We start from the raw sequence: 17,739 nt of genomic DNA, 5'->3' as shown, positions 1-17,739 counted from the left end.
TACAGTAATTAAGTTATGCATTACACCCAACGCTGGTGTTTATTCAATGTTATCTATCAATGGGAATGTTAGCTAATTAATGGTTATATAAAAATAAAAAAAATCCTCAGAAAACGGAGATGGTCCTCACTGCAGAACATGAATCCAGGGGGAGGAGTCGGATCCAGATCCAACTCCTCCCACCTTACATATACCTAAACCTACCCATCTCCACCCCTGATCCCTAAACCTACCAATCTCCACCCCTTAATCCCTAAACCTACCCATCTCCACCCCTTAATCCCTAAACCCACCCCTAAACCTACCAATCTTCACCCCTTATATCTGGATCCAACTCCGCCCCCTGGATCTCGTGTACTGCATTGAGGTGCTACTGGGTAAACGTGAGACAACGTTGTTATAAGGTTGTACGTGACACAAAAACATTCCTATTAGAAATTAGAAATTGGTTAAAAATAATGGGAGCTATTGACTGGAGCTTAATTAATTGCAGAAAAGTTTGATTAATTATAAATTGTAATGCAATAGCCACTTGCCTTGCAGGTGCTGTAAATGATCATTTACATATTGCATGCATCTGTATGATTTTCCTATACGCTTAACCCTGGCTTGCATGAAACCTTAAAGTAATGTTCCTAGGGTGTTAGTAATTGAAAAAATTAAGTAATGAGAACAATGGATGGGTGTTTAGCTATTCAATAATTCTCTGTTGTGTTCTAATAATTGGTTATAAAAATAAATAAAACCTTTAAATAAAACGTTAGACAACATTGTTTTTAGGTTGTCATAAAAACAGTTAACCAAAAAGTATGTTCCTAGAACATTAGGAATTTGGGAATAATTGACTGGAGCTTAATTAATTGCAGAAAATTGTGAAATATGTCAAATTGTAATTCAATATTTGCTTTGCAGGTAAATTACTATTTACATATTAGCCTACAAGTATGATTTGCTTAACCCTGGCTTGTAATTGTAAACCTAAAAAGCAACATATTTAGAATTTTAGGAATTTAAATGAAGAGATAAAATAACAATAATCTACATTCAGTGTTGGATGAGTGTTTAGCCAATTCAGTCTATCAAAAAAAAACTCTACTACTTTCTTGGAACATTAGGTCGCCACATTAAAACCGCGTATGATAGCTAAAATGAACGTTCCTACAACATTAGTAATTATCTAAAAAATAATGAGAACCATACACTAACGTTGGGGTACCGTTCTGTGGTTGGTATTTTTCTGCTGAGTCACGTCGAATAGACGAAGAGGTCTTGACGTTGGGAGGATAGAAGGGGGCGTCTCTGATTGGCTCGCCGCTTCGACACGTGAGGCGGTAACTTTCATATGTCTCAACTGGGCATCTGGAAGAAGTTACTTGCGCTTTTGTTTACTCTGAGAAGTATTTCAGAGTACAATTGTAACTTCAAAATGTCTTTCGTAAAAGTTGAGGAGAAAAGTGACTTTTCTTATCACAATTTGCCTTACGGAGTTTTTTCCACGCCAGATAATGTAAGTACACAGTTTACTCAATCCCAAAAATGTCAGTATGTTTGGTCGAAACCGAATTACTAAAGTCTTGTTATGCAATGAGAGTGTTTTAAAAAAGCAGTCATTATAAAACTAAATGATTATACTTAGAATAGTATTACTTGCACTTGCAATTCTGTGTGTGGACACAGTTGGTTTCAAGGGTCAAGGAACACACTGAAAATCAGGATTCAGAATCTAAAGCAAACCCTCTCTGTCAACAAAGCTTTATTTGGCATGATTGTCAGCATTTTAAATATTGCCTAAGCATATATAGCATTTAAAGTATTAAAGTAGACCGTGCAAAATGATAATGCCATTTGTGACCATGTAAACTCCTTTGTACACACATTGCTTCCACAGAAGCACAAGATGCTCTTTGGAACATGCAGAAGAACATTATGATTGTTTTTTGTGCTGCTGTCATAAAAGCAATAGAAAACTAAAGACACTCTGAAATTCATGCAGAAATGTTCTAGTCACAAGATCCTTTCTAACTTTATAACATATTTGGTTATAACAGCCCAGGCGCAGAATCGGCGTAGCCATTGGAGACCAAATTTTGGACCTTAGTGTTATCAAGCATCTTTTCAATGGACCAGCTCTTGGGCCCCACCAGGATGTTTTTGAGCAGGTGAGCTTCATCATTTTAGCTTTGTATTACATATTATGTGTTATTCTGCATGCTTACTCTTGGTTTTTCCCCCCATCAAAGCCCACACTCAATGCATTTATGGCTCTGGGTTATGACGCTTGGAGAGAAGCGAGAAAGTGCCTCCAGATGCTGCTGGCTGCAAATGAGTCCACGCTGCGTGATGACGTCGGTTTAAGAAGCAGGTAAATGTCCCTCCCACATTATGGAGTCCATTCGTTAGTGTACTTTTTATTGCACATTATTACTAAGTATGCACTGTATACTGCCTATAATTAAAAAAACAGTACACATTATGCAGCAACATTAAACATTTTAAATAGTAGTATGCATTTTTATTTTTTTTATTTTTTATCATTATATATTTTTATTTTGTTTATTTAACATTTATTTATTTAAATCAGGAGATGACCTTTAGAAAAGAAGCTGAAGAAAATTTCATTATGGCATTCATTATTGTGTGTGTGTGTGTGTGGTCCTGGTAAACCCTACGTTAATAAACATGAAAATCCCTGAAATCCCTTGAAATCCCTGTCCTTATGGGGACTTTTTTTCTGGTCCCCATGAGGAAAAAAACTTATAAATCATACAGAATGATGTTTTTTGAAAATGTAAAAAATGCAGAAAGTTTTCTGTGATGGGTAAGTTTAGGGTTAGAGTTATAGTGAAGGGATAGAATATACAGTTTGTACAGTATTAAAATCATTATTTCTATGGAATGTCCCTGTAAAACATGGAAACCCAACGTTTGTGATTTTGTGATCTCCAGGGCGTTTGTTCATCAGAGTTCAGCAGCGATGCATATCCCAGCTGAGATAGGTGGGTGTGATGGCCTGACTTATACTCAAACTTCATATTTCCATATCATAGAACCACATTTCATCTATTACTTGTGTTTTATATCAACTCTGCTCCTCAATTTAGATTTAAAGTCGACATGAAATGCCTTTTGCAACTGTTTAACTTCAATTATCATTTGTATTTCAGAATAAAACAAAATAATCATCTAGAAAACAATGATGGGCGGGACTTTATTTTATCCATAAGTAATTGATGGATCATCATGACATACCAGAATTAAGCATGGCGGTGTAGAATTCAAACAAAATGGATTTGTCATGTCAGCCAAAAACTTAAGTTGTTATAGAGGCAGAGCAAGTTATTGAAGACATTTTTTTTTTACTTTGGAAGAACATACACTCATGAATAATACATAATCAACACTTTCATGCTGACTCTGATGTTAAAACAGTCTTAAACAGTCTTTGACTACTTTATGAATTGGATCGTTTAGGATGCGTCATAAAACTAGTGTAATTTATGGTTATGTTCCATAATCACCACTAGAGTGCACTGTTCATTAACTATCTTTCAGAGCCATTCAGAAACCTTAAAACCCCTTCTCATGCCATAGAAGATTACAGCCTTGTTTTTTGTGTGTTATTTCTGTATTATTTTGGTATATGTTTTCTATTTGTGTTTAATAATCATATAATTTTCCTCAAACATTATGGTTTGTTCTAATAACTCTAACCTTAAGTATTAACTTATGTAGCTACCTCAGCTTTAACTTTTATATATAAAATATGTATTTTGTCAACAGACAGCAGACGACAGAACAGCAGCGCACCCTTATAATAAACATAACAGTATCGTCTGCTGGTGTGGATGCTAATATAGTTATTACAGTCTTTATAGTTACCATTCTTGGTGTGAACGGGCCTTCAAATATAATCAATAATGAGGTAGTCATATTATTTGAATACTGAATTCTTGATTGGTCTTTTCTTTCTTGCACTATTTACACATGTAATTGTTTTGAGAGCACATTTAATTAATAAGTAAGGACCGATAGCTCCAGATACATAGCCAAATTGAGTCCCATACAAGTCAAAGATCTAGTGATTCTTGAAGGGAGATCAGAAGTTTCTGGATATGGGAAATTTGGAACCTTTTCTGAAAGGTGGTTTCATAATGGCTTGATAAAGGAGTTGGATGGTTCATACAAACATTAAAAGTTACTCATATATTTAATTCAGTGTAGTTAATTTAATTTTTGTAAATTTTGTCCTGTCATTCCGACCCTGAATTATTTTCTTTCTTTCATGAAACTTTCTTCCCCTGCACCGGAGCTCTCAAATCACTTTTAGGAACGTTGCATCAGAATTTGCATAATTTATACCACATGTCATTAGTTATCAATTGTCACGTGACCAATTACAAACCTAAAATTGTGAATGAGATTTAAGACCGCGAGGTGGCGATTATAAGTGAATAACTAAAATAAATGGAAATTTCAGACATAAGTATTCATTTTCTCACACAAAGCAATCATACATCTTTGAAAAAATGGATTAGTTATTAATAATAACTAAATAACATTTTTCAGTGTAGTGCACCGAAAACAGAATTGAATTCTAACAGATACATGGGGGGGGACAAATTATGATTTTTCACTCCTGTCACTACATGTTATTCCTCATTAACCCCCTTACTCATTTTCCATCATCTTTTATTCTCCCTTCCCTCCAACAGGCGACTACACAGACTTTTATTCATCAAAAGATCATGCCACCAACGTTGGAATAATGTTCCGTGGAAAAGAAAACGCCTTGATGCCCAACTGGTACGTGACAGGCCATTAATATTCCTCACCCTCTTAAATGCTAACATCCGAAACAATCGTGTCGCCGGAAACACAATCACATCATCACCAGCTCCTGCTGACTTCATATATTTCACTCCTCTTTTGAGTTAGCGTTCGAGTTTTAAAGACCCAGCAAAGTTCCTGTAAGTTATTCCCATAAACAGTCTCTTTATTCTTTCCCAGCATACGCCTGTCAGGCTAAATAATGCACCTGCGTATTTTCCAGCTCACTGTGAAAAACGCATTTTAGCAATAACTCTTCCCTCCAAAACAGAACTGTATTTCTTGTCACATTTTCACTTACAAGGCCCAGAGAGGGGGTTATTCGCCTGGAGACAGAACAAGGACTCGTGTGGAAATGGAAAGGGAAGTTTTTTATTTTTTCAATTTCAGTCACCTACCTGAAGTTCCCCTCGGCTCAGTCAATCTGTCACTGGGACTTTTCAAACGCGAGACACTTCTTCAGGAAAAAATGAGAATTAGTCTGGAGGAAAATGTATAGTTCATTTACAAACGCGGGCCTCAGCTGGGGTTTTGTTTTCTGGGTGATTTTGGAGTAGGATGAAATGTACAAGGTCACCCAGAAGTGTAAATTCTGTCAATATTTACTCACCCTCAAGTCACTCCAAACTCGTTTGCTGGTAATTTCTTTCTGTGTAACATTTATTACATTCATTTATTTTTTCATGCAACAAACCATGACTAAACTCAAAGGTGTTATTTTTCAGATGAGGAGACAGATATTATGCATTTATGTTGGTTTTGTGCTTTTGTTGTTTCTTGTGGGTCTAATACAGTGAAATGATTGTTTACACTTAACATTAAATTACAACTGAAACCATACAATACAATAATTTGGGGTGATTATCATACATAAAAAAAAACCTTATTAAATTCAAGCATTATCCTAACTGGAAAGGTATTATTTTAAAAACCAAAAACAGGAATGATTTGAATTCACCTGCACTGAAAGTATATCTGACCATTTTTATTTGTAAGAAAAAAATGACATGACATTGAATATGTAGAGAATGCTTTTTTTAAATGCTTACGATTTTATTTTTATAAGATTATTATCTGGAAACCTAAATACATAATGTTTAGGTAACTGATGTGCCTTTACTCTGAAATTTAAAGAGGACTTTTATATAAGAATGTTTATTTATATGAAATGTGTGTAATAAAAATAAAACACAACTGGTTCTGATTAGCTCAAATGTGAAGAATGAGATTTAAGAGCAGAAAGGATGATTTTCAGTTAACAGCTGATATTTATAAAACGTGCAATATTTATGAAACCATAAATGCATCAAATAATAAAACGTTGAAAACTACACAACACTGGGCAGTTTTTCTAGATAACTCTTAGCTCTTTTCCATTAAACAGATTATTTTACTTTACTTTCACAACCTATAGATGAGAGAGGTGTTGCTGGTCACATGTTGAGATTAGATAGTTACATGATGAAGAGAAAGAATGGTTATATAGTTCACCCAAAAAGAAGATTTTTTGAAAAATGTCTCAAAGTTGTTGTTTTTTTGTTCATACACTGAAAGTCAGAATTCTTCATAATATTTTCTTTTGTGTTCTGGAGTGCGAAGAAAGTCATACAGTTTTGTATTGGAACAAAAGAAAGATTATGATGTGTCGTGTTAAAGGGAATGACATATTATCCTGTCCTGTAGGCTGAGACTTCCAGTGGGGTATCATGGGAGAGCTTCCTCTGTGGTGGTCTCTGGAACACCAATCAGAAGACCTCAAGGACAGATGAGACCAGATGCAGGTAAACAAAAGACATTGGACAAGCTGTGGACTTGTTAACAGAAGTTATTCACTTGTAAAGTAGCTTAGAATTGATACAATTGAAAATAAAATGCATGGTTTCTGTTTGATTGCACATTAAAATGCCATTAAAAATCTTCACAATTATTATTATTTTTTTTAATTGGTCCTAAGTTACCCAGCTAACAGGGAACATTCTCAGAACTTTGGCTAACGTTCTGGCAAGATTCTATTAAAGTTCTCAATTTTTTTCCCCAGTAATGTTAATAGAATGTTCGTTCAAAATTATCTGGTCATTAATAGCGTTCTCAAAACATTAGCATAAAAACAGTTTTCTTTGCAAAATATTTTTAGTCTATTTTTGCAGTTAAATGCAAATTGAAATATTCTCTGTTTGAATAATGTGTGGTGTATTAACATACAGCACAATCAGCACATTAACAAAACACAATATGTGCATTTTTTTGTTTGCTTCATAGACATCATAGCAATGATTAATGGCATCATGTTTTATGAAGAACCTCCATGTGGATGATTGGGCTGTTTTGATATTTTCACTTACGTTAAATGATTGCTTTCATTGGTCAGCAAACCCGTGCTGTTCATCATTACAGCCTCACTAGAGAACTGATCTGACATGTTTAAGTGAGAACTATAAATTTGAGGTAAATTAATTCAGTCTATAATGAACTCTGCTAATTTATCCATTAAAACAGCTGTAAATCTGTTTGTATCATAACTATATTTTTCTCTGTCTTTCTCTTTCAGCTCAGCCGCCCATCTTTGGACCTAGCAAACAGCTGGATATAGAGTTGGAGATGGTGAGTAAATGTTTTATGTGATATAGTTCATTAGTTTATTAGTTGAGCATGTTATCATAAGTTCTTGCTCATTCAGTCCTGTGCAGGAAATACTTATATAGATCTCATTCCTTCCCCATTGTTCATATAAACAAGGCACATAATCTCAGGAGAAATGTCTTTACAATGAATGTACTTTCAGTGGAAATGTTCCCTAAATGGCACTCAATTTATTGATTTCTCCTTGCAGGTCTCAGTGTTTTGCAGCTGATGTTCGATATGCACTATATTGTATTTGCTCTGAAATGGCTCTAACTGATTTTCTATGCAACAATGAAACATAAAATTGTTTTTCAAACTTTTATACACATTGCGCCAGGTTTGGTGTCACTTTTCCCCCTCTTAAATATAGTCTACAGTGGCATTGCAATATTTTTGTTCATGTGGTGCAATATCTTATGCAAGTTTTAAGAAAGATGAATGAAGGATGTTTTTGTGTTGTTTTTCAGGCGTTCTTTGTGGGAAAAGGGAACAATCTGGGAGAGCCCATCCCAGTGGAGAAGGCTCACGAGCACATCTTCGGCATGGTGCTTATGAACGACTGGAGTGGTGAGAACCAGCAATATGTTGTCTTCTGCAATACATATTCTCCCACATCATCTTATATGATTTTATATAAGCTTAAAGTGCTCCATTTATGCCTTTTCTGTTATTAACTTGAATGCAGTGTGGAATACAGCTGTTTGTGAATGTAAAAGGTCTGCAAAGTTTCAAATATCAAAGTGCACAATAAATGGAGTTAGATTATTCCAAAAGAATTAACCGATTCTGAACTACCTGAAAGGAGTCGAGTAATTGATCACAGAAAACATTTTTGGGTGAACAATCTCTTTAATGCCAGCCTATGGTTTTCATTAGATGCCCTCGAATAACATCTACTTTGACCCGCCCTCAAACACTAGTTGTAGCTGAGGCTTGGAAGAGTTTGGTTTGTGTTTTCAACATGTCAAGAAGACGCTGGTTTCTGATCTGCAAGAAGATATGCACTTTGCATGCACTTCCAAAGGATAATTACTCGCACTCGAATTGATATGGTAAAACAGACGCCATCGTTACTCATTATCGCTGTTAGGGTTAGGGTTAGGGTTAGAATAAAATTCAGATAATAGAATAGCTAAAATTCAGATATGGTAATGGCCGTTTCATTTCCAACAAGCGCTGTAAGCGGTAGACCAATCACAACAGATGGGGCCGTCTGACCAATCAGAGTAGAGTAGGCTTGTGGAAAGGAGGGGTCATGCTGCAATGTATATTATGAGAAAATGAAAAAAAAGTGTTGGTAACACATCATTTTGATGGTCACTTTTGAACGTAATATATGCTAACTCTTTTTTTTTTGTGATGGTCCTCCAACAGGCATTCTACTGACTATAAGTAACGTTGCAACTACATGTCAACTTATTCTAACCCTAACCCTACCATTCTTCTAATACTCTACTAACACTCTAGTGAGAGTTAGTAGACATGTAGGTGCAATGTTACTTATAGTCAACAGAATGTGTTAAAGGGAACATCAAAATAAAGTGAAACCCAAGTGTTTCTTGACCTGCATGTTGGAGAAAATAGCATAGTAGGGCCACTTTAAAGGAAAGATTTCCCCCCCAAAAATGATTTTGCCATCATTTACTTAATTTTCCCAATAATAATTTAATACCAGATTGAAGTTATATAATAATATCAAAGTGAAATGTAAGGCAGAATGTCTGAGTTGTAAACAGAACTGGATGATGATTTAAGGACAAAAAGAACCCTAAAAATATCATAAAGGTAAATCAGTATGAGATTACAGTATGTAATTACAGCAGTCTCGAGATGACAACACGTGATGCTCTATTCTGAGCTGTTCCACGTCCTCAGACTGGGAATTATGGATTTCTTTGGCAAAACTATCAGCAACTAAATGAACCTTCAGCGGTCAGGTGGTGCAAGTAGGAGCTCTCAGAAATTTCCCATCTTACAAGCGAGGTCATGAACGCTTTTTACAAGTTTAAATCTCGTCATTTTGGTATTACAACATAGCATAAATGCACCTATATTCCAAATTTTCTAATGCAATACGACAGCTTTGTATGGAAAATAGCAAAGGAGATTTGAGAGTGACTGAAAAACGGTAAAATTCCATACAACAGCATTATCATGCACTGTACTTGTATGAAGGACTCTTGTTCCTTCATAAAGTTCCTATGTCATAAAACCATATTGGTACTACTTGACAATCTGACAACCCCTATCTCTTCCCAAACCTACAATGGTTCCTTCTTGAGAACACTAAACACATTGCATTTTTATGAGCCGTTGAGCAGATTTAGAAGATGAGAAACACTTTTAGGCCGAGAAGGCACTGGGTGATGCTTGGTGAAGCACGCATACGCCCATTTACACAGCAGCTGCTTAGCTGTTAAGTTTCCATTCACAGAGTACTGTGTTTTGTAACAGAGTGAGTAAAGTCTTTTGACTTTGTAATGGGGAATTTGTACCAATTGTATTGCATTTTTGTGCAGTGAATATTGGCTGACATCAGTATGAAAGCATTAAAATCACAAGATCAAATTTGCCCATTTTCAGGATATTTTTATTTACTTTTTTATATTTGCTATTATTTTGCAAATGCATTACCAAATGTTTCTGCTCTGTTGCAAAACAGTGAACTATTGTTACAAAACTGCTCTGAGACTTGGTGAAAGATCCAAATGCAGCTTTATTTCAGGATAATCCATAAGAGTAGTCAAGAACAGGCAAATGGTAAAAAACACACTGTAGTCAAAATAATCCAAGAAACAGGCAAACAGGGCAATCCAGGACACAGGCAGAAGCTCAAAACCAAAGGACAGGAATCCAAAGTACAAGTGCTCAGAAATGTGCTCTAATTTAATTTTTCATTTAAAAAAAATGTTTTGAATACCAAAATGCATCAATAAGTTGTGCATTTTAGTTGCAGTTTAAAAATGTATTAGTGCATTTTTAATGTCAGTCTCAGGAATGCTGAAGACTTTTTATACGGCTTCATTCCAGATTTTACTTTACATTCAGTGTTTTTTTTGTTGTTTTTTTTTGCATTTTGCATTTTGTTTTTAGAAAACCTCTCTTTCATCTCCAAAGTTACTTCCTCACCAGCAGCGAGCATTCCTTAGAAATGCTACCTGTCTTCTAGTGAGATTCTGTCAGAATTATGCAGAGGGTAGATATCTGTATTTTATATGAGTACAGCTCAGAATATTTTGTCCTGTTTGGAACAGATACTAGAAACTGTCTGTGTACATGCAGATGCAATGACGTCTTGATGGTGCGTATTAGTGTCTCTTTGGCATCTGTTCTGTGTAAGGCCATGAAAAATACTCTGATGCATCAATCTGGATGGGATTTCTGGGCTGTATCAATTTCAGATATATGAATGGATTTGAAACGCAATGAATAAATAAAGAACTGACACAGTAAAGAATATCAGTGTCGTGAGGCGGCAGACTTTATGAAAGCTTGCGGGATATAAATTCAATAATATTGCTCAATGCAATCTAATTTATTTGTCTGGACAAAAGCTTTATAAGACTTACTTTGCTAAGAAATTGTGGGTTGTATAAATAAATTATTTTGCACTATAATGCATTATGGTGAAATGGGAGAAATTATGCTGCAGCATATTATTCCTTAAACAACCAAATGTAGTTTTGGAGAGTTTATCACTAAGATAAGGCTCTTATCTTATGCTCTGCTGCAAAAACTTGGTGAACTACATGGGCAGCATTTTAAGCGATCGTATGCACACATATGCCTATGTAGGCTGTAGACGGCAAGGCAGTTCACTAGGTTTTGGAACACAGCTTGATTGTGCCTCATTAGGGATATGTACAGTGAATAATTGTACATTTTATATGAAGAAACTAATTGAATTTAGTCGAGGAGGAGGAAATGCATACCCGTACTTAGGCAAGAAGAGATAAAAGTTTAAAGAGAGAGCAGTGAGAAGCCTGTGTGCATGATCGTTTCACTATACAAAAAGGGCATACAAGTTACAAATGTAAATGCATCTAGTTGCTCAGGAGACATACATTTAAGATGTTTTCTTACAAAAAATAAAGGATAAAGGGACCAAATAATATTTTTGCAGTTTTTTAAGAAAGTTTGAGTGGTGTTTTTCCCTGCAAACCTCACTTCCACAATGCCAGTTCATGATTTGTATAGATTTCTTGCTGTAGTGTCTTTTTCTCTCTGTTGTCGCAGCTCGGGATATCCAGGCTTGGGAATACGTTCCATTAGGTCCATTCCTGGGCAAGAATTTCGGGACCACCATCTCTCCCTGGGTTGTTCCCATGGAAGCACTGATGCCCTTTGTTGAACCCAATCCTGTCCAGGTAAATTGGTTTAATTGTATAAATATTCTGATAAGGAAATGACACTGTAAATTCAGACAGTTATTTGTTAAAATGAGTAAAAAAAATTAATAATAATAACTCTGACGTGCATGCACAATACATTGGCTTGTTTTTTGGCCAAGATTTGAGTACAGATGTATAAGGGCCATACCATCAACATCATTTTCATAGAAATGCTGTTCTTTTGAACCTTCTATTCAGCGAAGAATCCTGAAAAGAATGTATCACAGTTTCCACAAAATATATTAAGCAGCGCAACTGTTTTCAACTTTGATAACAAAAAGAATTGTTTCTTGAGCAGCAAATCATATTAGAATGATTTCTTGATCATCTGACCCTAAAGACTAGAGTAATGATGTTGAAAATTCAGATTTGAGTTAACTTTTTAAAATATATTTGAATAGAAAACAGTTATTTTAAATTGTACTAATATTTCACAATAGTTCTGTTTTTACTGTATTTTTTATATACAAAAGATTCTTGGTGAGCATCCTTCTTTCAAAAATGAAAACCTTTACAAAAAGCCTTACAAAAAGCCTGATTTGGATCTCTCTACATAGACAACAGCTCTGTGTCACGCAAACTGCCCTTCTTCATGCAAAATGGATGGGTGTCTTTAAAAGGCAGCATAATTATGCTTACCCTTGGTAGTAGCCCTTTGCGATCATGCTTGTGTTGCCTTTGAAATGCTGCCTACATAGGTATTATCTTTAAAAATGATAGTCATAGTTTGAATTTATTCAACTTTCCAGTCCTGTTACAGCTCTGAGGAACGGACACGTCATCATCACAGACGTCAGTACAGACTTTGCATATAAGCGGGAAATGAGACGTGCTAAAGGCCATTCTTTGAGTTAACTACTTTCTTCTTTCTGTAAAAAACCAAACCACTATAAGAGAATGAGGCAAAAACACATCTTTATTCTCTTTTAGGCATTCATTTGTTAGATCAGTGATTCTCAATCGGTGGGTCGCCACCCAAAAATGGCTTGCAGGTCTGTTCTGATGCTGTTCTGAATGCCGTTATTTTTAGGAGTTCAACATGGACTTTTTAACAGTTTTTAATATTTTTTACAAAGACATTCTCTTTTTCCTGCATAAGGATGTAGTTTCAGCATCTACAAGCAGGGCTATCTATTCTGGACCAAGCAAACCAGACAAAACCTTGACCTCTTGATGCAAACATTGAATTCAGATGAGTCTCCATATATTGGCCAAGATGTGTACTTACAGTTTTTCTCGATTGCTTAAACACATTTCTTAAAACTATGCCTCATATTCTCAAACCGGTAAACACAAATCCATAACGTCTCACCCAGTTCCCCAAACATCCTATTTTCAGGTCAAAATGAAGCTCTATACTTTTGCTGAAAAACCAAACTTTGCCCTCAGACATCACACACAAGCCCTCACAAACACACATACTACAACATAGTCTCACACACTGGTGCAATAAATTCAAAACAACATTTCCAAAACTACGTGTTTTTCTCCAGGAAGGTTCTTATGATCGATGCAATGGTGAAGCGACTCAAGTTTGGCCTTACTCGTAGCCCAGCCTCCCTCATAGTCATACCATGGACAAAGACATGGGCAACTAGAGTGGCATGAATTTCATCCGAGACTTGTCTCCTTGCCCCTTGCCCTTCACCCTCCTCCTCCCCCTCCTCCTCCTGGGTGTGCTTTTTGATAAATGGCGTTATGGTTTTGAAATTTTAGTTCAAAAGCCTGGTTATAGTGTTTAAGCAATCAAGAAAAACTGTAATGTTTGGTGGGATTTTTCTAATGTTGTTTTTTTTATTTTTATATGTATATAATTTTAGGACCCTGTGCCTCTTCCATACTTATGTCACGATGACCCCTACATGTTCAATATCAACCTCTTTGTCACTGTGAAAGGTATACGTAATCTTATCTGTAACATCTGTCTGTCATTGTGCTTCTTTTGCACATGTGACACTTTTTATCTTTTAAGTGCTCAGTCTCATTTTCTACCTCATGTATTTCTCATCTGGCCAGGTGAGGAGATGCAAGAGGCCGCCACCATTTGCAAGTCTAATTTTAAGGTAAGAGATGTTTTGTATTTGTTTTGCGTTTATATGTTGCTGTTTCAAGAGTAACAAACTCATACTGACAAGTAGGGATGCACCATTAACACTTTTTCCTGAAGGCCGATACCAATACTTTTAATTTAGTACTTACTTATACCGATACCTGTATATTTATTGCATTTGTAACTTTTAATTATATTAGGTAGAGAAAGCAAAATAATATGAATCATTTTCATTGGTTTAATTTTTGTTTAGCAAATAACAAAGTTATTTTCATCCTTAATTATGCCTGTTAAAAGGTATTGTACATGCTTCTGTTACTTTCACTGTTCATTCTATTGCTCTATTATATTTTATCTTTCATTTAATAGCACAGCACGTATTAAGAGCTGCTTCAGCTGGGTTCAGTGCTAAGGATTTTTTTTCTACTGGCTAGGAAACTTGCCAAGACAGGCATATTTACATAATTTTGTGTGAATTCGTCAGTTCAAACGCAAGTAGATATGAAAGAGAATTCAATTAAGTATTCAAGAACTTTCTGAGACACGGCTTTCTGGGCGCGTGCTTCAGATGTGTGCGCTCACTAAACTTCTTATCCTGTAATAATATAGGGAATCACTCGTTATACATAAATCACGTAACAATTCACGTTTTTACTTACATATACGATTTAGTTTTAATCCAAATGACACATGTGCTAAGTGAGTGATCAGCAATAAAGAGCAAGTAACAGAAGTGCGCACACTCTCTCTCTCTCTCTTTACCGTCAGTTAACGTTAGTAATATGTGATAAAATAAAAAAACTTTCCAGCGATGTCTGTGGAAAAGGGATGCGCTCGACAAACTTGTGGGTCTATGTCGCTGTGTGCTTAATCCACTCCACGTGTTTCGCTTATCAGCTCGTGCACAGCAGCTACATAGGCGTAAATATTTAATTTGTTTACCATTATATTTATTCGATACATTTAGTTCATAGACATCCTTCTCTGGTATATCAATTCTGCTCTCTGTTTGCTCTTTTTTTGGTGTTTCTTTGTGACAAGCACCATACTCTACACGCTGTGTTATATCAGTTGTTGGTATCGGAGCATTTTAATGAGTACGAGTATTGTACACGAGTGCAGTATCGGACCCTACTGCATCCTTACTGACAAGTGACAAGTTACTGTATCCATATGATTATACATGAAGTTCCCTGGAAAAACTCCAGCACAAAAAATGCGTAGAGGAATTGCATAAGGCAATGAAAATTATACTACACAAATATTCTGACTGGTTGGCCAACATATTGTAAGCATGTCGTCATGCTGTGGGACAAGAAACAGCAAAGAACTGAAAACGTGGGTCAGAAAATATTTTAGCATTTTTATGTGATCACCCTTTGAACCCTTTAGAGATTATTTTTATCCCAACTGGGATTGTTTTTGGTGTCTTTGTCTTTCCATAAATACATCTGTGTATGTGTGGTTTTGCATCTGTTTGCCTCGCCATAAATTGCCCTGTGCAAGATTTGCAACTTTGCACCATTGCCTGATTTGCATAACTCCATTAGTGAATCAGGCATTAAAGCAACACAGGCTGTGCAGTGCAAATAAACAAAGCAATTCATTCTTAGTGAACCCCGCCTCTATCTCTCAGCGCCTGCTCCGTGTGTTATCAGTTCTGGGAAAAAAACATTCCGTTGCAGAAGACAGAAGAGATTACGCCATTCTTTCACATACAGAGAAAGACATTTTCTCTATTCGTAATAGACACCAGCTGCTTGTAATGTGTTGTGTGTCTTCACAGTACATGTACTGGTCCATGAAACAGCAGCTGGCACACCACACAGTCAACGGCTGCAACGTCAGAGCGGGCGACCTGCTGGCATCTGGCACCATCAGTGGACCGGTACGCGTGTGTGTGCAAGCATGTCATTGATGTAGAGTATATTAAAGAAACAGTTCACTCGAAAAAGAAAGTCTGCTGTCTCATGATGGGCCTAAAGAGACAAATTTGTTATGTTATGACCTTAAACATTTTTTTATTTATTAATTAATTCAAGTAGACATACTTGAAACCACATTTACATATTTATTTTATTTCAGTCTGTTAAATTAGTAACTTTTATGCAATAATTCACTTTAATTATTCAATTTAAATATAATTATTTATAATAATTTTAAATATACAACCATTTATTAATTTCAATAACTGCACATTGAAGCCACATTCATATTTATTTTATTTCAGTCTGTTAAATTAGTAAATTGTATAATAATTAACTTTAATTATTAAATTTAACTATAATTATTAATAATAATTTAAAAAAAAATAATTTAAGTAACTACACTGGAGACAACTTTATGGAGACAGTTCTTTATTTTGATATGTTATATTCAGTAAATAATATAATAATTAACAATAATTATTAAATGTAATTATATTTATTAATAATACATCTCATTTCAATCTGTTAAATTCAGTAAATAATATAATAATTAACTAATTATAATTTTTTCTATAATTATTAATTATAATACAACTAATTTAAGTAAATAAACTGTAAGTCACTTTTATATTTTTTATTCAATCTTTTAAATTTAGTAAATAATATAACTTAACTTATGTAACTTTAATTATTCATTTTAACTATAATTGTTTAGAATAGTAATATGTCAAGCTTGTTTGTTTTCTGAAAGAAAAAAATAAACTAACTAGTATATTTCTACACAGAGCTGTATTATACAGTACTGACACTGTGTTTGTGTGCACAAAGGATCCAGAGAGTTTTGGCTCTATGCTGGAGCTCTCATGGAGAGGATCCAAGACTATTGACCTCGGCAATGGAGAGACAAGGACCTTTTTGAAGGATGGAGATGAGGTCACTCTCTCAGGTGGGCTTTTAGAGTCTGTGTGCGTGTGCATGTTTAATGGTTTCTGTCACATCAGTTTTACCTGTTGTTGAGTTGGGGAGCTATAAGTTGATAGAAATATTGTGATCCCTATTGCTCTTTGCTAAAGGATATGAACTCTCTCTCTCTGTGCAGGTTATTGTGAGGGCAGTGGCTATAGAGTGGGATTCGGTCTGTGTGAGGGCAAGATCCTTCCTGCTCTGCAACAGTGAAGCACCTCTCTTGCTCTCCCTCCCTACTGTAAGCCAGACAAAACACATGGCATCTATAGTATTATTCATCCTCTAGTATTCATAACCTGTTTAAAACCTATTTAAAGGTCTTTAGGACTTTTAAAAATTACGTAAAACTATTTTTACACTTGTAATCTGGTGAATTTCTGGGTGAAACAGGATTCATTAAGAAAAAATGCAGGACGGGACTTGATTTTGTCCATCGGAACTGGTTGGATTGTGAAAAGTGGGTGTTAAATATCACTATGAAGGAGCTTAAATGTATAAGTGATTGTCAAAAGTTTTCTTTAGATAACTATTGTGATCTTGAGAAAATGATGGAAAAGCAGTCTTCGTGGGCTTTAAAGCAATTCAGCTAGTTACTGCAGAAATGACACACATGAAATGGTTTGTTATTCTGTGTTATTGAAAAATAATTCAATAAAGTTACTGATTCCTTTTAAAATGTCTTAAGTCATGCTTTTATTTTGTAACATAATGTCCATAAAACATATGCATGTTGCTGAGCTAATGACTCAATACAATAAAATGCATCGCACCTGTCAGGTTTGGCATAGACGAAGCAGGCAAGATGGTAAGTTTGATATTTTAATAGCAGAATGGATCGGACACAGCGTGAAAGGGGAGTAAACAGGAAGTAGATAATTGGATGAAGCTTAACTGAATGATAACAAAGTCTCTCTTTCTCTTGCAGATGCAGATGATGAAGATTCTCTGAAGATGG

The 17,739-nt window shown here is 35.3% G+C and overlaps 1 protein-coding gene across 1 annotated transcript; it reads left to right on the top strand.

Annotated features, from left to right (window-relative positions):
• Positions 1-1,293: 1,293 nt before the first annotated feature.
• Positions 1,294-17,460, top strand: fah (fumarylacetoacetate hydrolase (fumarylacetoacetase)). The gene is made up of 14 exons (XM_084108203.1): positions 1,294-1,507; positions 2,049-2,159; positions 2,241-2,362; positions 2,947-2,996; positions 4,713-4,803; positions 6,511-6,608; positions 7,376-7,428; positions 7,917-8,016; positions 11,686-11,816; positions 13,661-13,736; positions 13,857-13,903; positions 15,677-15,778; positions 16,647-16,764; positions 16,918-17,460. The coding sequence occupies exons 1-14, from the start codon at positions 1,343-1,345 to the stop codon at positions 16,992-16,994; spliced, it is 1,341 nt and encodes a 446-aa protein (XP_083964329.1). The 5' UTR covers positions 1,294-1,342; the 3' UTR covers positions 16,995-17,460.
• The last annotated feature ends 279 nt before the right edge of the window (positions 17,461-17,739 follow it).

Source organism: Abramis brama (assembly GCF_963993115.1).
Source record: "Abramis brama genome assembly, chromosome: 3".
In the NCBI taxonomy this organism is placed as follows: Eukaryota; Metazoa; Chordata; class Actinopteri; order Cypriniformes; family Leuciscidae; genus Abramis; species Abramis brama.
This window is presented reverse-complemented; position numbering and strand designations above follow the sequence as displayed.